At 34.1% G+C, this 20,404-nt stretch overlaps 1 protein-coding gene across 3 annotated transcripts; it reads right to left on the reverse strand.

Annotated features, from left to right (window-relative positions):
• Nucleotides 1-3,655: 3,655 nt before the first annotated feature.
• On the reverse strand, nt 3,656-5,241 carry LOC104239947 (cyclin-dependent kinase inhibitor 7-like). 3 transcript variants are annotated; one of them, XM_009794701.2, is made up of 5 exons: nt 4,578-5,241; nt 4,391-4,419; nt 4,149-4,268; nt 3,844-3,962; nt 3,656-3,754 (listed from the first exon to the last, which is right to left on the reverse strand). In XM_009794701.2, exons 1-4 carry the CDS (start codon nt 4,911-4,913, stop codon nt 3,893-3,895), a joined length of 555 nt encoding a protein of 184 aa, XP_009793003.1. In that variant the 5' UTR covers nt 4,914-5,241; the 3' UTR covers nt 3,656-3,754; nt 3,844-3,892. The 3 variants fall into 3 exon arrangements, with proteins under 3 accessions (XP_009793003.1, XP_009793002.1, XP_009793001.1); XM_009794700.2 differs by having other exon boundaries at nt 3,656-3,760; XM_009794699.2 differs by having other exon boundaries at nt 3,656-3,962.
• Between the last annotated feature and the right edge of the window lie 15,163 nt (nt 5,242-20,404).

The raw sequence follows: 20,404 nt of genomic DNA on the forward strand, positions 1-20,404 counted from the left end.
ATTGTTTTTCATGCTGTATATTGATGCTCTCCCAAGTACAAGAACTGTGCTGGTTTACTTTGACACTTCCTCTAGCTAGACTACTATTCCAGCGAGTGTCTGTTACCTCCCATCAACATAATTGACGTGCAATTTTGTCCACTAAGGTTTAAACAGATGGGAAAAGTACCTAGGGATATTTCTATCTATTGTTTCAAGATGGGTTTTCCCAAGGTCTCTATGACATTTTTTTGGTGCAAATGTAGTATTTGGTTAAAATATGTGGGCTAAAGCTCAACTGGTGATGGGACACTTGTTCCATGTATAGCCCAAAATGTTGTTGCAACTTTGCCAGTTCCAGAAATGCTTATTGGTCAACACAGTCCTACTGCCTTTGTTTCTTAGATGGTGATTTATTTCCTGTTATGTGAGGGTAAACTTAATAAATTCAAGGAGATTAGTGATTTTATTGTTGCTTAGCATAGAAAAGATGAATTCCCAAAAGGAATACCTGCTTCAGTTTCAAAGCATACACATTTTTTAGTTCGGATTAAATAGGAAAGTTGTGACAGTTAAATTATTTGGAGAATCCAACTAATTAATGAGATACTCCAGTTGATAGCAGGGCCAAAAATGAACACCAGAAGGAGCAGCATTTCATTCCCATTTTTGGTATGAATAATAGTACTCATAATAAATATAGCTGAAGCTTTTTTAATAACTGAATTAAGGGGCACATCTCCAGAGAGGTTCATTAATAACGAGTCTCAGGCTTTAATCCAGTCTGATAATTAATACACCTATTTAGGAATACCTAAGGTATTGAAAATTCATTCTCAGCTACTCAAAGTAGAAGTAGGACAGTACCCTAAACAAGAAAGGTCTAGCAATATTCACCAGATCCAAGAAGAATGCTAGCGTAGTAAATGATGGCAACCACTATTGGCATTGAATTATTTAAAATATTTTTTTCCCATTAACAATTTTTGCTAAATATAGCAGGTTATTTATTACTCCCTTTGTCAATTTTTGTTTGTTCAGTGTCCAATTTACTTTTAGCACGCCCATTAAAAAATACTAAATTCTATACAAAGATATCTACTATGGCTAAACTACTCCTAATTAAACATTTAACGTGAGGAGTAAGAAAACTTTTTAGGAATATGTACATAGGGATTATTTTGTAAAAACAAATTGAATTCTTTATTGATTACATAATTGGACACTTTTTTTGAACCAAAATAAAAAAGCAAATTGGACATTTATTGTGAATCGGAGCGGGTAGTATACTAAAAAAATGTACTATCACTTTTACAGGTCCTGTTTGAAAAACCAAGAAATACTTTATATCTGTACTTATTTTACTCTTATACTAATAATTTTCAATACATTGCACAACATATTATAATTATAGGTAATATAATAAAATTATTATTTTATTAATTGCTTCTTAAAACATGAACAAGCAAATTGCACGGAGGAAATACAATTTTAGAATATCAAAAATTTACCTCATGTTGTAGTTCATCTTAACTTCATGACTACAAAAGTTGAGCTCTTTTATATTAGACGGCAAAAAGCAGGGGCGGCCCGACAAATTTTGTGGCCTAAAGCCAAACTTTATAAGTGGCCTTAATTTTTTAATTTTTTTTATTATTTATTTGAAGTCTATTTTTGTTAGTTTTTCTTAGATACAAAATTATTAATAATTGTCTTATAATCAATAACTCCTAATAAGTATTTCTCAATTGACAATATAGTTAATCCATTCAATCTTTCTTGTGACATTGTTATTCTTAGGTAAAAAAAATTCAATTTTAATTTTGAAAACTTCTTTCCGTTGAAGCAACGGTAACATGAGTTATGGACATTATTCCATAAGTAATTTAGACGTTTAGAAAAAAAATAAATCTTTTTATTTGATTAAGTATATCAATTAAACTTTTTTCTTCTAATTGTACTATTTTTCTTAATACTTTTAGTTCAGAAAATATATCTAAACCATCAATATCTAATTGATTATTATGTTTTAAGGAATATTCAAGATTAACGCAATATTTTTTAAAATTTTCAACATCTAGCGATCTTAGTTTCTACTGTCAAATAGAAAACTAAAAATATTTTCATATGCTTCGAATTGTTCAAAATCTATTTTGAAGTGAAAATAGTCTTGTCTATTATGTATAAAAGTAATCAACTCTAAAGAGCACTTCGAAAGATTTTGAGATTTCATTATCAACATTCGCATCAAATTGTTACTTCTTATATATCGCATGTTTCTTACGTAATTCAGGTTCGATATTCCTTTTCAAGTGCAATTTCCTTGGTAGAAATCATAGCAGTTGCAAATTCTTCTTCTTTGTATTTGTTAAAGAAAGAAATCAAACTTGTTCACTTTACAAAACTCTTTTTTAAACTTATACATAGTCTATTAGGTGTAACAAAAAATAAGGCCCCCACAAATATACATAGCGATTGATTTACTTGCTTTATGGAAGGACCGCCCATGGCCAAAAGTCTATTAAATACAATAACAACGGCCCAGGAAAATCTCATTAGTGATGTCTAGGAGGATAGTGGGTACGCAGATCTTACCCCTATCCGAAGGAGTAGAGAGATTGTTTCCGAAAGCAGCTCTATGCCTTTTCGGGGTGATTAATCCCAAGAATTTAACGAAACAGTTATTAATGCTGTTATATTGCTTTCCTTTATTGGGATCCCAACTCACAGATTACAGAGATTAATCTTTAGTAGTATGATCTCTCAGCTAGCTAATCTTGACTTTTCAACTACGTAATTCCTATTTATTCGATAAATTAAATAAGTTGTCATCATTACTAAGCTAATCACATCCGGCGCATCATGCCAAAGAGAAAAAAGAAAACATCGTTTCATGCTTCTAAATACACAATGACACACCCAGAAAAGTTAAAAGAATAAAATAAAATAACTGTAATTAGTGTAATTTTCAGAGTCTATATACTAATTTTACAATTCTTGCACTACACCTCATTCATATGTCCTTAGTCCTATCCAATTGGGCAAGAAAACTGCATCGCCAATTGGCTTTCGTACATAAAACAACTACATTGTATAAGTACATATTTTACTTTGTGATGAAAATGTGGTAATAATAATTCCCAATTGAGCAAGTACATCTTTTACTTTGTGATGAAAATGAGTATAGGTGAAGGGACCAGAAAACTCATATCCACATGGGGGCGTCCCGTTCTTTGAATAGGTGTCCGTAACTTATACGGCAAGCTCTGTTGGCGCTGTTTCTACATATTGTTTATTTGTTGCTGTCACTCTCACTTTCACTTCCATCTCATATGGTATCTCTTCTACTGCTTGCAGAACTTAGTGGCTTCTAGTCCTATATATTACTCCGTCCGGTCTATAATAAATGACCATTTTACCTTTGGCATTAAGAAAATACAAACTCCTAAAGAAAAAAAAATGTATTTACTAAATTAAACTTAATTAATTGTTATCTTGACACATTAAAATATGTAAATAAGTGCAAATTTTGAAAAAAATAAAATTAATTCCTTCTTGATTATGTAAATGGACACTTATTTTGGACAAAAATAAAAAGATAAAATAGTCACTGGATCAGAGTTAGAGGATTAAGTATCGCTTCATTTAAATAAATATAATTTTATGGCGGAGAAAATTAGTAAATTAATCCTAATATATATGAATTGAAGACGAAGAAAGCTGGATGCGAGCTGCCTACATTGTTAATCCATATTAATTGTTCATCTCCAAAATCCTAGTCCTCAATTAAAAAAGACAAAAGAATAATTATTAGTATTTAGGAAAGAAAAGCATGAACACCTAAACAAGGTATTGGTGTAGTACCAGCAAAAATAAATAAAGAAGCAGCAACTGATACTGTTGTGGTCAGTCTTCAACTTCCTATTCGAACCCATTCGTAGCGACCTTCCAATGGCTCCTCCTTCTCAAAGTCGAAGTTGTACCTTTACCAATTACACACATTCATTATGATCTTCATAATTACGTAATTAAAAAAAAAATTGAATAGTTTGAATTTTTTTTTTCTTTTGTCAATTTGGAAAAATATTGTTGAAAGTTAACAAAAGCCAGAGGAAAAAACATAAAAGGAAACAAAAACAAAAGGCCAGAAAAGAGAGAGGGAAATGTACTTTTCTCTAAATCGTTTAAATATAGCTTTCTGGCGAACTGCAAAAAAATCTTCAATCTCTTTTTCAGACGGCATTTTCTCCGGCGTTCGTTCACGCTCGCTTGATAATTTCGCCTCTTTACTGCAAAAAGTACGTTTTAAATTAAATACCGGTAATCGTATAAATGTTGAAATAAATTACAGTATTTTTTTTTTTTTGAATTTTGAATTGGAAAAAACAAATTTAATAATAACACTATTTACCTTTCTGCAGACGCTACCACATTGTTCTCCTGCATTACAGAAGATTCAAAATTCAAGTTTCACATATATTCAACATATCCTGATTTTAAATGCAAAATACACTTATATATACTATATATATTCACACATATATATCCATATAGGAGAAAATTGAATTCTAAGTAAGTTATACTCAGAAGCGTCGTACATTCAGATCTAGGGATTTCGCGTTGCTCTTTGTTACCTCCGTTGATCCATTCCTTGAACAACAAGACGCTAAATCGTGATCTAAGTTAGAATCATCATCATTCTCCTTTAAATTGACCGAACCCGACGGAGAAACCAAATTTCCGGCCGGCGTATCTCCGACTCCGGTGTGACTTCGGCAGCGAAGTAGAGCAGGAGATATGAGCTTCACATCTCCATCACTTGATATCTTCCTTTTTTTCGTCGTCGTAGTCGGCACGTCCAAATCTACATCATCTGACACCTCCATAATTGGCACCTTTCCAATTCCCTTGCACTTCCTCAAATACCTTCCCATCAATTCTTCTCACTTATATACCATATATAGATGTAGGCTTTATTCAATAACAATAGCCTAGATTCTATATATGCGAATTAGCTAAATATTAAATTTCGAACTCAATTATTAGTATTTGAGCTCGCTGACCCTCCTCGATCGTACACAAAAATAATGAAATATCTTTATCTTCAATTCTATAACAGAAGCTCTGAACAAGAATTTCAGAAATTTCCTTTCCCTTAAATTAAAGTACTCACTGAGCAGACCTTCTTTTGCAGAGAAGAGAGATAGAGAAACAGAAAAAGAGGGTGAGGATGAGAGCAAATTTCGTCGGATTGTGGTTCTTATTATTGGCTGATGAGTAGTGCTGTCATTTCTGTGGTCCTGAGTTTTTAACAGCCGTTAAATGAGATCGGGAATCGTTTAGTTGAGTAACGGAATTTCTGACGTCGCCGTCAGCTAATCCTGTGGGGGTAGAGAAGAGGGGACTAGGTAAAAGCTTAAAACAAAGCGAGCAACTGTTTTCGTCGTTTTGGTGGAAAGTTTGTTAAGAGAATGTGAAAATTACAAAGAAGTTAAAACAGATAGAGCTTAAGTTGTGTGGCATGATTGTGTAATAAAGTATGTCATAATTATGTTTACGTAAATTATTAGTAGTATTAAAAATAATATTTAATAATTAACCTTAGTAATATGAAAAGTCTTTAAGAGAGGGATGATGGAGCTGTTGATTTTTGGATGTTAAAATGTTTAAGAAGGGTCATTTTCGTACAATGAAAATAGACGGTTATCAAATTAATTAGGTCATGTAGAAGAAAGGTTCACGTCTACCGGAATCAACTAAGATGCCTCACTTAGGTATATTGCTACATTTCTACTTCTCACCTATCATAATAATAAACAATTCATCTTGCCGTAATTTTCTCTTTTAAATTCTCGATCGCTCCATTCTTGTAGGGATAGAGAATTTGTCGTGGTTAACTATTCTTACGTAGGTTCTGCTGAAGTGGGACAATGTCATTAACTTATACTTATGACCCATTTGTCAATACAATTTTTTTTTCCTTTTTTTCGATTTTTTTTTTAAAAAAAAATGTGTTGAGTTTTTCAAAACCAAATTTTTTCAGAATTTTTTTCCCACCGCAATATTTTTTCAAGGAAAATGTATGTCCAAACAAAAATTTAAAATTAAAATATTATTTTTCAACTTAACTCTAAATACTTCTCCTCTTTTTTCTTTCTTTCAAAAATAACAGCTTTTATGTCCAAACACCTACTTAGTAGTCAATGATAAATTGTTTGGAATGTTATTTTAATTAATTATTAGAGTTAAATAGAACTAAATACCACAAAACACATATTAAATCGTTAGTTAAAATTCAATTAATTTAAAGCCAGTAAATAATCGGAGGAAACATAAAAAAAAGGAATAGGATCGAGAAGTTAGATTCCCCCAAAATTAAAAGCCGGTAAAACATAGACAAAAATTTCAAAAAAAAAAAGGAAAAGGAGAAGAATTGGATAATGTATATCTATTCTCAAAAGAAAAGGATTAGTCTTATTACAACTCATCCTTTGAACTCATGAAACGTACATTAACTATGCTTGTTTTCTTGTGCGGATTAATAAATTAGTAATCCACACGTTTCTTTCTGCTCATAAAATAATAAAACTTTCCCCATCTAAGAATTACTTATTAAATTGTTCATACGAGGAATGTACAATATATGCTTAGTTTTTTTAAAAAAATCCTTGTGTTTCAACTAAATAACATTAAAGGGTTAAGGAAATAAAACAAGTAATTTCATTTAGTGACATGAATAATTCGTAGAAATTAACTTACCATCACAGCGGCAGAATTCTTCCTATATATATGTACCTCTCCTTTAATTTCCTGCAATAAAAAGAGTAACATGTTGAAATTAGAAAGTGTAGAAGATTAAAACATATTTTAATTTAATATATGATCTTTGTATTCAGATTGAGATATAATTACCTGAAGACTGAGATATAAGTACAACTAAATCTGTTTAAAAGCAACAGAGATTAGTACTAATGCCCTGAAAAAGATGAAACCAATAACCTCTTAAACACAAGAGGGGTTTGACTCTATTTATAAATACTACAGAATCTATAGTTAAATTACTTATCCGTGCAATTATTCGTTTAGACAATGACTAATACCGCAAGTCTAACCGTGCAATAATTACAATAACTGTGTAATATTGATAGATTCCCTTTTGAAATTCCTTTAATATCTTTCAGATTATCAGATTTATTAGGTACTATATTCTTTCAAGGAAAGTTATATTTTATAGTTGTTGGCAACTAATTAAATTGTCGGTTGTCAGAGTTAGCTAACCACCAAATGTACGAAAATATCTCCAAGTAAGGAAGTAATGAAGTTAACTGCTTTAATCTAAATTTTGAACTAACATATGTATTTTTATAGATTTTAATTTTCATATATTGTAAGTGTAAACTAAATTTTTACACTACCAAGTCATCTAAAAAATAATTACAAATGATCTCACATAAAAGGTATTGGAAAAAATATATATACTTAAAAGATACTATATATTATCTGCTACAACTAGGGATGTGCATTTGGATCGGATATTTAAAATCCGAACCGATCCACTCAATTTCGAATTTCAAATATTTGGATTGGATTTCGGATTATCTTTATTAAAATTTCAGATATCCCGGATTGGATTCGGATTGGTATATTAATTTTAACCCAATCCGAAATCTGAAATTATTAGGGCATGCATAAATACTAAACTTTAATTTCGGATAGTCAGTATTTCCTTTACATCTTCCTCCAAGTTATTACCTTTACAATGCTACATTTTGCTACATTGGCATCATAGATCTCTCATAATTGCAGAAACATGAATTTTTCTTGCTATATTGCCTCTTCTACAAAGAAAATATAAGTATGAGTTTTGCAACTTAGAGGCATAACAACTCGAACCTCTAGAGAAATATTTTCTTAGAGATGCAATACTGATAAAAGGGATGAAAAGCAACGAGATATTTGTATTAGCACATAATACAAAAGAAGCAGATAAGGTAGATGCATTAGCCGATTAGATTAGCAATAGCCTTAATAATACGTATGATCTGATCCGAAAATCGGACATATTTATCCGATCCAAACTTTAAAATCTGATTCGATATTAATTCGGATCGGATTCGAATTGCATTTTGTAGAATTTGAAATTTGAAATGTGCTAAATCTAATCCGACCTGATCCATGAACAGCCCTAGCTACACCTATACATAAGTTAAATTCATAGTGTGTGTGTATATGTGTGTGTGAAGGGGGAAGGGGGCGAGCGCAAAACACAACAAGGATTTGATGCTCGCTAGCCAAAGATAGTATATTTTAATTACTATCTCCTACAAAAACTAGATTTAAATAATGTTAAGTGATTTTTGGGTTAAATGCTATTCTGTCACGACCCACAATTTTAACTTCAGATCGCGATGGCGCTTAACATTTCACTTTCTAGGAAAGTCAATGTTAGCTATATTTATTAGCTAGTTTTTAACAATTTCAATCACATTATAACAATAACAACTATATAATCTGAAATAATGTGATAGGCTACTGAACGACGTAATCCAAATATAACCTAGAAACTGGAGTCACGAATACATGAGCATCTAGAATACTATAGATAATAGTCTGAATAAAATATAACTATTCTAATCAAAATAAACAGTAATGGTGACATAGAAGGGGACTTCAGGGCTGCGAATGTCGTGCAACTATATCTCAAGTCTCCGCCAGAAGCTAGATCCGGGGAACCTCACTGAATGATGTCGGGACCAACTCCAGTATCTGCACAAGAAGTGCATAGTATAGTATGAGTATAACCGACCTTATGTACTGTATAAGTGTCGAGCCTAACCTCGATGAAGTAGTGACGAGGCTAAGCGGATCACTTACAATAACATGTACGCAGTAATAATAATAAAACAAAAAAAATAACAGGAAAAGAAATTGGAAATGGAAGTAAAGCAATTAACTCATGAAAATGAACTCCAACCTCACTATCAGAAAGCCCAGAATAATAAGTTTCATAATCTCATATAAAAATGTCGAGACCAACTCAATAATAACAAGTACAACATACACAATCCATTGCGGCACGCAGCCCGATCCCACCATATCGTCATGTGTTAATGTCAAGTACCACATATACCATCCTTTGCTGCGTAAAATCCGACCCCACTTTACCATTTATCAATATTATAATCTATCCTTATTCTACTATTTCAATTCATTATCTTTCAATTTTCGTTGTGGCGTGCAACTCGCTCCCCAAGTATTTTCAATCAACTATAGCAATTCAACAATCAAAATTTGCAAGAATTTCTACGTCAAAAGAGTAAATGTATGAGGCAATGTAGAATCACATAATAATCAAAGAATCTCTAACAACTCGAATGACTCAACCTTACCGACTCATCGGTATCTATCAAATAGACAACACATACAAGTGAGACCACATATAGAAGACATCAAATACTACAAAACTATGAGGCAAGAAGGACATATGACAATTTAGATATACAAGTAAAGCAATTAGCAAATAAGCATGAAATCATGGAAGGAATGGAGAGTTTAATACAAGAATAGCAAAATGACAAATAACAATTTTGGCAAAGAAATCGATAAAGCAAGTAGCAATTAAGGTATGAAATAAGATATATAATAAAGTAACAAAAACATGGAAGCAAGTATCATAGTGGCGCATATACACTCTTCACCGCACATATACGCCTTTCCCACATAATTCACATAATATGTAGTTCAGGTTCCTAATTCCCTTAAATCAAGGTTAGACCCAACACTGTCCTCACTCTGTAACTCAAGCAATCAATCAACCACGACCTTGTCTTTTGAACAAGCCTCCAAACTAATACTATCTAGCAAATTATTGACCAAATGATACAAAATAAGCTTTAGAAATTACCCACAAATGAAAGAGGTTCAATTTTGATCATTTTTTAAAAGTCAACCTCGGGCTCGTTTGGTCAAAACCCGAATTTGGACAAAAATCCGATTACTCATTCACCTCGAGCCCAATAATGTGATTTGTTTCGAAATCCGGCCTCAATTCGAGATCTAAATCGCAATTTAACAAAAACCCTCAACTCTATCCAAATCCCTAATTTCTACCATGGAAATCAAATATTTGAAGTTGAAATCTCATGAAATGTAATGGGTAATTGAAAAGAAATAGATTAAAGTCACTTACCAATGAACTTGGGAAGAAAAGTCTCTTGGAAAATCGTCTCTATAGTGTCTAGGGTTGAGAAATGGTGTAAAATGAGCTAACTCCAGTTTTTTCCCTCTTTTACCCAGCTGCAGGTGTCGTAATTGCGAAGTCATGTTCGCAATTGTGAACACCGCAAAGGTGAGACAAGGGTCGCAAATGTGAACCGTGTCACAGTGGCCCCAGATGTCACAATTGCAACATTTAGCTCGCAAATGCGAACTCCCAATATTTTCGCAAATGCGGACCTTTCCTTTGCAAATACGAAGATAACTCAAGCACACACTGAGTGGCAAATTCGATCTCTGATAGTTCGCAATTGCGAATATCTTCCTCGCAAATGCGAGGTTCCCAGTAAAATCCTATGGTAGCAAATGCAAACATTTATTCGTAAAAGCGAGGCTCGCAATTACGAGCCAATGCGAGATCTGCAGCAGAAAACCAGCAACAGAAGTGCACCAACTATTCCAACCTCAACCATGCTCATCCGAAACACGTCTAAAACTCACCCGAGTCCCTCGGGCTCCAAACCAATCATGTACCCAATTATAATAACATCATACGAACTTGCTCACGTGATTAAAACACCAAAATCACACCTAGAATAACGAATTGGACATCAAAATGCATGAAAATTCAAGAACTTCCAAATTCACAATCGAACATCCAAATCATACCAAATCAACTCCGTTTTGCACTAAATTTTGCAGACAAGTCTTATATGAAAAAAACGAACCTATACCAAGTCCAGAACTGAAATCCCATATGGTTAAACTTCGGAATTCTTTTAAACCTTCAAATTACTAGTTTCCAACAAATCACGTTAAATCAAGTTAGGGACTTCTGGATTTAATTTAGGGTATACGCCCAAGTCCTGAATTACGATATGGACCCAGCAGGATCGTCAAAATACTAATCCGGGTCCATTCACATAAATTGTTGATCGTAGCAACTTAAATTATTTTTAAGGCAAAAAGTCACACTTTCTTCAAATTTTCACATAAAGACTTCCCGAAATAAGACACAGACCGCGCACACAAATCGAGAAATGCTAAACAGAGCTAATCGAAGTCTTGAAACATAAAAATAAAGGCTAAAACTCAAAATGACCTGTCGGGTCATCATATATTTAGGATGTTCAACACTTTGATTTGGGATGATTATGAACTGCAATTAACTAACTAAAATTAAAGAAATTAATAATTGATCAAAGAGAACTAGAAAGTATAGAAATTTATTATTATTAATTATAATATAAAGAATAAGGGTTTTGACATGATAGGTGCAAGACTGCTATCTTAGATTTGACACTATTAAATTTCACTCTTAAAGTTCTATTGATTCTCACAAATTCAATAGGTGATTATCTTATACTTCCGATTTAGATTCCTCTCTCGAATAAACATAAATCTTTCAAATAAATTAATGTGAAGAGCAGTGAAACTCGCAAGAAGTTCGTTGGTAGGAATGGTCTAAGAGAAACTTCTCGTGAATACTTTTCAATCTTAATTTAAATGGCAACTCAAAAATCTCTCTCGATTACTTCAAAGAATTACCAAAATAAACTAAGTCATACACTGCAATACTATTCAATATATTATTCCTCTTTCGATTAAGCAATATAAAGAGTAAAATCACAGCTAGTATTATAGCTCCTCCAACAAATTCAAACAATAGTCATATCCATAAACAACAACCAAGTCATCAAATCATGTCAAACCCTAAGGTAAACTACTCCATAGATATGGAGAAAGTCATCAACATTAGAGTTAAAGAATAAGAAAAAACCAATCCAACGTTGCAATCCAAACTTCCATATTGTTGGTCGAAAGATGATGAAACCTTGTGCCTTGAAGCCTCCAATTATCTCTCAATTGTTTAAGTCCAAAAGTCCCTTTAAAAACGTGTTTCAGTGTATTTATACCAAGTAGGAACGGGGCCGGACGAAACTACCCTCTCTTAGCCGAAGTGAAAAAAGTTAGGCACTATTTTATACTAGCGTGTGATTTTTCAAAGAGCTAATTTTTTTCACTCTACATGAATTTTGCTCGAGCGTCCCGTGGCGTGGTAGTGTATTTTTCTCAAATTTTGACATCCTGACTTGGTCATCAACCATCCAATGCGATCGCGGTTTAATCCCTTGAGCTTTTACTTAAACTTTAAAGCTCCCAATCATCCAGCTTAGCTCCAAAATCGCTCCTTACGCGAAATCACTTCCGACAAAGTATAATACACGTAATTAGTATAAAATACTAGCAATTAAGTTCAAATACAATCAAAGTGAAGTAATTAGAATACAAAATATAGTTAAAACGTGAGTTCCACGCGCCCATTACTCCGTGCTATTTGGTTTGATTGTTAAAAACTAAGTAGGTAGTACTTGGAATAAAATGTGTTTCTAGACTTGCAGTTTCTATCAAATTTCGCTCCATATTGTACATAGATTTAAAATATATAGGAGAATGATAGACTTTCAGATATTAAAATATATGTAAAGGTGGAAAACCCCAAAAGAAAATCTGTCGTTCCAAACAAAATATTCTTCTTGATTTTTCATAGTAAGCCAGCACATCCGCTAATTTATTTGCCTCCCTGAAAACATGTTGCAGGGAAGGGTAAGTGGGCAACTCACGGCGAGAAACCTGCAATCATTTAACAAATGTAGATATAGTGTAGTTTTAAAGTCTGCGTTAATCTGATTTATCACTTGTGAATATGCTTCAACAATAGGAGGAAACAAGTTCTTATGCGCACTATTAGGGGTTGTTTGGTTAAAAAAATACTATGTATAAATTTTATTATCACACCAAAATTAAGAACCACCTTTGTTTAGTACTCTATCCGCTCTTTCTTAAAATTGTAATGTTTGGCGTTTGCATGGCCTTAAAAAATAATTAATTAAGAGGATAAACATTAATTACTATATGAATTCTCATTATATAATCTATTATAAATATATATATATATATATATATATATATATATATATATATATATATATATATAAGGCTTTCATTGGTCATTTTAGATGTTTATGAGAAATATATTAATGTATTCGTGTTTTATAATTATCCCTTATAAAATAATATCTATATTAATTAACAAGAATCATGAAGATAGTATTATATATGCAGGTGTGATGACCTGATAGGTCATCTTATGTTTTTGAACCTAATTCTGCGCTTTGAGGCCTTAACCCTTCTCGATTTGTGTGCGCAACCTAAGTGTTTTTTCGAAAAGCTTTTATGTTAAAAACTGAGAAAATATGAAATTTTTGCCTAAAAATTCATTTGAGTTGACTTCGGTCAACTTTTTGAGCAAACTGATCCGAATTTATGTTTTAACAGTCCCGGTAGGTCCGTATCGTGATTTGGTACTTGGGCGTGTGTCCGGAATCGAATTCGAAAGTCCCTAGCCCGAGTTATCAGACTTTGTCGAAATTTGAAGTTTAAAAGCTTAATGTCCTTGAAATGTTTGACCAATATTTGACTTTATTGATATCGGGTCCGTATTTTAGTTATGAAATCCGGTATAGTTCCAATACCATATTTATGACTTGTCTGTCAAATTTGGTAAGGAACAAAGTTGGTTCGACGTGATTTGAACGTCCGGTTGAGAAATTAGAAGTTCATAGGTTTTCTTGAAAATTTCCTTTGATTTGATGCTAAAGTTCTAGGTGTTATTTTGGCGATTTGATCGCGCGAGCAACTTCGTATGATGTTTTTAGACTTGTGTGCTTAGTTGATTTATAGTCCCGAGGGCTCAGGTGAGTTTCGGATAGGCTACAGAGTGAATTTGGACTTAGAAACATTGTTGGTGTTCTTCAGTTTCTGATGCAGGTCTCAGACCTCGCAATTGCGGGGTCTGGCCTCACATTTACGATATGGAAATATACTTGCCAGGTTCGCATTTGCGATCATATTCTTCGCATTTGCGAAAGACCCAAATGCGCAATTGCGACTAGGTCTTCGCTTTTGCGATTGGGACTGGGAGAGGGGGAGGGAGTTACTTCTCATTTGCGATCAATGGGTCGCATTTGCGACCAGGTCCAGTTCGCATTTGCGATGGAAGCAGAGATGGGAAGGGTTTCGCATTTGCGATGATTTCTTCGCATTTATTTGTGAACCCCAGGCCGCAAATGCGACATCTGCAACTGATCAAAATGGGAGTTAGACGGGATTTTTGTTCATTCTATCAAATTTTCAAACTTAGAAACCCTAGAGGAGATTTTTCAAAGAAGTCTTCTTCTCCAAATCATTGGTAAGTGATTCTAAACTAGTTTCTTTCAATCTTTCACTACATTTCCTAAGATTTCAACCAAAAATCTTGTGTTTTCATGGTGACAATTGGGGATTTGGGTAGAATTAGGGATTTTTGTAAAATGAGGATTTAGACCTCAATTTGAGGTAGGCTTCCAAAAAAATTGCATAGCCGGGCTCAGGGCTGAATGGGTAATCGGGTTTTGGTCCGAATTTCGAATTTGGACCAGGCGGGCCCGAGAGTTGACTTTTGTTGACTTTATATTAATAATGACCTATATTGAATTCTTTGCAATCGTGGGTAGTTCCTAAAGCTTAATTTGAATCATTTGGTTGGTAATTTGCTAGATTCTTTTGGTTCGGAGGCTTGTTTGAAAGGCAAAGCCATGATTGAGCTTTGAATTGATCCTTTGGAGCGAGGTAAGTGTCGTGGTTAACCTTGACTTGAGGGAATAAGACTTCCCTGTCTATTTTCTACATGTTTAGATGTTGGGTACAACGTATATTTGAGGTGACGAGTACTACTTATGTGTTATTGTCGGGTTAAAACATGCGGGTGAGACCTGTTCCTTGCAATTATTGCTTATTTTGATCATGTTATGCATGCTTAGACTAGTTATTTGTTAAATTGATCGTTCTTGTCGTGTTTATGGGTTTTTGGTGATAATTGAGTATTGATTTCACAGTTGAGATTGGTATTGTGGAACCAGTATTGAGATAAGGCTTGTACTTGTTATTCTATCTCCCTGTTGTTACTTGTTCATTGTTATATGGTAAGGGAGAGTGTTAATGCACGAAGGGTGATGTCGTGACGTTTGTGAGTGTTAATGCACGAGGGTGATGTCGTGCCATATTGTGAGTGTTAATGCACGAAGGGTAATGTCGTGCCATGTTATGAGTGTTAATGCACGAAGGGTGATGTTGTGTCGTGTCTATTGATTTATACTGTGAGTGAGAGTAACAACACGAAGGGTGATGCCGTGCAGTATTATTGTTTCATTGTAACACGAAGGGTGATACTGTGCAATTTTCTTCATTGTGCTTAATTATTTTTACTGGTTAAAGTCTTATTGACTATTCTGGTTATCATTTCCACTGTATCTCTCGTATCTTGTATCCCATTAGCATGTTCCCCTCCCAATAGTACATGTTTGGCTTTTATTCGTTGTTATCTTGTACATATACTGTTATCTGCACAGGTTTATTACGTGGGTGTCTTGTCATAGCCTCGTCACTACTTCGTTGAGGTTAGGCTCGACACTTATGGAGTACATGGGGTCGGTTGTACTCATACTACACTCTGCACTTCTTGTGCAGACTTTGGTACCGGCCCTAGCTGTTCATGAGGCGTATCAACTTGGATTTGCTCATTGGAGACTCGAGGTAGATCTGCTGACTTTCGCAGACCTTGAAGTCCCCTTCTATTTTACTATTTTACTGTTTCTTTCGCTCAAAACAGTTCTATTTCTTTCAGATTCTGTATGTAGAAAATCTTACAAGCTCGTGAGTTGTGACTCCATATCCGGATTGTAGTAGATGATATGGACATTTATGTTATTCCGCACTCAGTTTTATTTTATTTTGGCTTAATTTACTTTATTTATTGAAATTGAATGAAAATTGGTTGAACGGTTCTGTAACGTTAACTTGCCTAGGAAGTAAAATATTAGGCGACATCACAATTCCGAGGATGAAAATTCCGGATCGTGACAGCATGAGACAAATATACCAATTGAATGTTTTATTATTAATGTAGAACTTTATGTCAAAATTAGTCCAACGGGAGATGGAAGAAACCCTTATTTCATTTGTTTTTTGCACCTTATATGCGCGGCAATCATTACTTAAGCACTGATTACTAAGATGCATAAAGAAAGGTAGAGCGGATATATTTGTTTGAAATGAAATAATACTACTTCAAGCATCGACATCATGACACTTGAGATTAGACATAATGTATATTATTTATTATTATTATTATTATTAATGTGTGATAGGCGACAAAAATAAAGGATAGCGACAAGGGCACATGGACCTTTTTCTAGGGTGGGCAGGCGATCCTAGAACACATTTTTGGGCCCTCTTTTTCTTTTGAAGGATTAAAAAAAAAAATGAAAGTGAAGCGGCAGCCATTAAGTAAAAAGTGGTATAAATATATTCCTGAAGAAGCTTAGTCATATGGGACTCCACCGTAAATATATTTATCTATTTAGTACTCTATTGGAAATAAGTTTTCTGAAGAAGCTTATCACTCCTGTACTCGGTTATGGATAAACATTACCCCGGTAGAAGATTATCCATACTAGGTATAATAAGCTTATTCATTCAGTACTTCGTTATGGATAAACACTGCTCTCAGTAAAAGATTATCCATATCTGGTATAATAGCAGCTTACACAGCAGCTTGCAGTAGCAGCTTGCGTAGCAGCTTACACAACAGCTTCCTTTCTTCTATAAATAGAAGAGATTTCAGTTAATTATGTACATCAGTTTGAATTCGAATAATATAACAGTTTCTCTCTATACTTGTCTTTACTTTACAGTCTTTATTTTATAACACGTTATCAGCACGAGACTCTGCCATCTCAAGCAAATATTTTGAAAGTATCTGAGGTAAGAACTTTCTTTTCCTAAATAATGTCAAATCTTTCTAAACTTGAATTTGTAGCCTTGGATATATCGGGCAAAAGCTACATGTCTTGGGTGCTTGATGGTAAAATTCATCTTGATGCGATGGGTCTGGCAGACACCATCAAAGACAAAAATCAGGCATCAAACGAAGACCGTGCCAAAGCAATGATATTCCTACGCCATCACCTTGATGAGGGCCTAAAAATAGAATATCTTACAGTTAAAAATCCAGTCATACTGTGGAATAATTTGAAAGATATATATGACCATCTGAAGATGGTCGTTTTTCCACAAGCACGATATGATTGGACTCATCTAAGGCTACAAGATTTTAAATTTATAAGTGAGTATAATTCTGCTATGTTCAGAATTATTTCCCAATTGAAATTATGTGGTGATAATATTACTGATCATGATATGTTGGAGAAAACTTTCACCACTTTTCATGCCTCGAATATGCTCCTGCAGCAGCAATATCGAGAGATGGGATTTAAAAAGTATTCTGAACTTATCTCACATCTTCTTATAGCAGAGCAACATAATGGGCTATTAATGAAAAATCATGAAAGCCGACCTATTGGTTCTTGTCCATTCCCTGAAGTGAATGAGACGAACTTCCACCAAGCTAAACGTGGAAGAGGTCGTGGCCCCAGTCGTGGTCATGGCCGTGGTCGGGGAAGAAACCCCAATCATGGTAATAATAATGCACCAAAGAAGCCTCCTCACCACCAGCAGTGGAAAAGGAAGGAACAAAAGCATGAAGCGGTGCAAGCGCCAAATGCAGAAAATGCATGCTATAGATGTGGAGGAAAAGGGCACTGGTCACGTACTTGTCGTACGCCAAAGCACCTGGTTGAGCTTTATCAAGCCTCCCTGAAGAAGACAGAGAAAAATGCTGAAGCAAATTTTATTTCTGAAGATAATTTAGACTTCATGCATTTGGATGTAGCTGATTACTTTGCACTCCCAGAAGGAGAAACAAGTCATGTAATCGGTAGTGAATCTGTAGAAATGTAAATATTTTAATTTTTGTTGTTTGTAATAGATAGTATGGTTATGTAATTTTTGTACATAAATAAAAGTTATGCTTTGATAATGATGTTTACTATAATATATTTTATTTATGTCATTTTGAAGAATATAGATAATCCTCAAATTATGTTTGGATCAAAGACAAATCATGAAGATATTTGTGTTATTGATAGTGGAACAACTCATTCCATATTCAAGGATCAGAAATACTTTTCTTATTTGCATAAGGAAAAAGAAAATGTTTCAACAATTTCTGGTAATATAAGTTTGATTGAAGGCTCCAGAAGAGCCATTATATTTTTGTCTAAGGGAACAAAACTTATTATAGACAATGCATTATTCTTCTCCAAGTCCCGAAGAAACTTGTTGAATTTTATAGATATCCGCCGAAATGGGTATCATGTTGAGACAATAGATGAAATGAACAGGGAATATCTTTGTATTACAAAGAATATTTCTGGCCAGAAATGCATTGTAGAAAAGTTACTAACTTTATCTTCTGGCTTATACTATTCAAAAATTAGTACAGTTGAAGCACACTCTATCGTAAACCAGAAGTTTATGGATTCAAATACTTTTGTGCTTTGGCATGGCCATTTGGGCCATCCTAGATCAATAATGATGAGACGAATTACTGAAAATTCGAGTGGGCATCCATTAAAGAACCTGAAGATTCTTACAAATGACGAATTTTCTTGTGATGCTTGTTATCAAGGCAAAATGATCACTAGACCATCACCAATGAAGGTTGGCATTGAATCTCCTGCCTATTTAGAGCGTATACATAGGGATATATGTGGACCTATTCACCCACCAAGTGGGTTGTTTAGATATTTTATGGTCCTAATAGATGCATCTTTAAGATGGTCTCATGTGTGCCTATTATCATCTCGCAACCTGGCGTTTGCAAAGCTATTAGCCCAAATAATTCGATTAAGGGCACAATTCCCAGATTATCCTATAAAGGCTATTCGCCTTGATAATGCTAGAGAATTCTCATCTCAAGCTTTTGATGATTATTGTCTATTAGTTGGAATAAAAGTTGAACATCCTGTAGCTTATGTTCATACTCAAAATGGCCTTGCATAGTCATTTATTAAACGCTTGCAATTGATAGCAAGACCACTACTTATGAAAACAACATTGCCCACTACTGTTTGGGGTCATGCTATCTTGCATGCAACATCATTTATCCGTCTCAGACCGACACATTATAATAAATATTCTCCGTCACAATTAGTTTTTGGTCATGAACCAAATATTTCTCATCTACGAATTTTCGGATGTGCTGTATATGTACTAGTAGCACCACCACAACGCAGTAAGATAGGATCACATAGAAGGATAGGAATATATGTTGGGTTCGAATCACCCTCTATTATTCGCTATCTTGAACCATTGACAAGAGATTTATTTACTGCTCGATTTGCAGATTGTCGGTTTGATGAAACAAATTTCCCACAATTAGGGGGAGAGAAAAAGGAAATCAAAAGAGAAATTGTGTGGAAAGTTTCATAATTATCTCACTTTGATCCCCGTACTCCTATATGTAATCAGGAGGTCCAGAAGATCATCCATTTACAGAATATAGCAAATCAAATTCCAGACGCATTTACTGATTTGAAAAGGATAACTAAGTCACATATCCTAGCAGAGAATGTGCCTATCCAAATTGATGTCCCAGTAAGACCATCTACTAGCATAAGAGCTAGTGAACCTAAAGCACGCCTGAAGCGTGGTAGGCCTTTGGGTTCTAAGGATCGAAATCCTCGAAAAAGAAAATTGACAAATTATCAAAACGATACTATGAAGGGATCTCCTGAAGAGACCCAAGATCTGATTAGTTCTGAGATTCCTGAAGAAATCAATTAACCCGAAGCTTATGTGAGTGAAGAACTTTTAATAAGTTCGACCAGTGATGGAATTAATTTAAATCGATCTGAAATAGTGGTGGATAATATTTTTGCATATAATGTTGCACTTAATATTATGCAAGATAGTGAGGATCTTGAACCTCGATCTGTCGAAGAATGTCGACAAAGATCTGATTGGCCAAAATGGCAAGAGGCAATTCAATCGGAATTGAAGTCACTTGCTAAAAGAGAGGTCTTTGGACCAGTAGTCCAAACACCTGCTGGTATAAAACCAGTTGGTCATAAATGGGTTTTTGTGCGAAAAAGGAATGATAAAAATGAAGTTGAAAGATACAAAGCTCGCCTTGTTGCACAAGGATTCTCACAACGACCTGGAGTCGATTTTGATGAAACATATTCACCTGTTATGGATGCCATAACAT

The sequence above is a fragment of the Nicotiana sylvestris genome, chromosome 9, assembly GCF_000393655.2.
Source record: "Nicotiana sylvestris chromosome 9, ASM39365v2, whole genome shotgun sequence".
In the NCBI taxonomy this organism is placed as follows: Eukaryota; Viridiplantae; Streptophyta; class Magnoliopsida; order Solanales; family Solanaceae; genus Nicotiana; species Nicotiana sylvestris.

What these genes read in the sequence shown, in the direction of transcription:
- LOC104239947 (XM_009794701.2), bottom strand. Translation starts at nt 4,913, where the DNA reads ATGGGAAGGTATTTGAGGAAGTGCAAGGGAATTGGAAAGGTGCCAATT. An exon ending in GTGGTAGCGTCTGCAGAAAG is followed by an intron (nt 4,269 to 4,390) that starts GTAAATAGTGTT and finishes TACTTTTTGCAG; the next exon opens with TAAAGAGGCGAAATTATCAA. An exon ending in TTTAAACGATTTAGAGAAAA is followed by an intron (nt 3,963 to 4,148) that starts GTACATTTCCCT and finishes TAATTGGTAAAG; the next exon opens with GTACAACTTCGACTTTGAGA.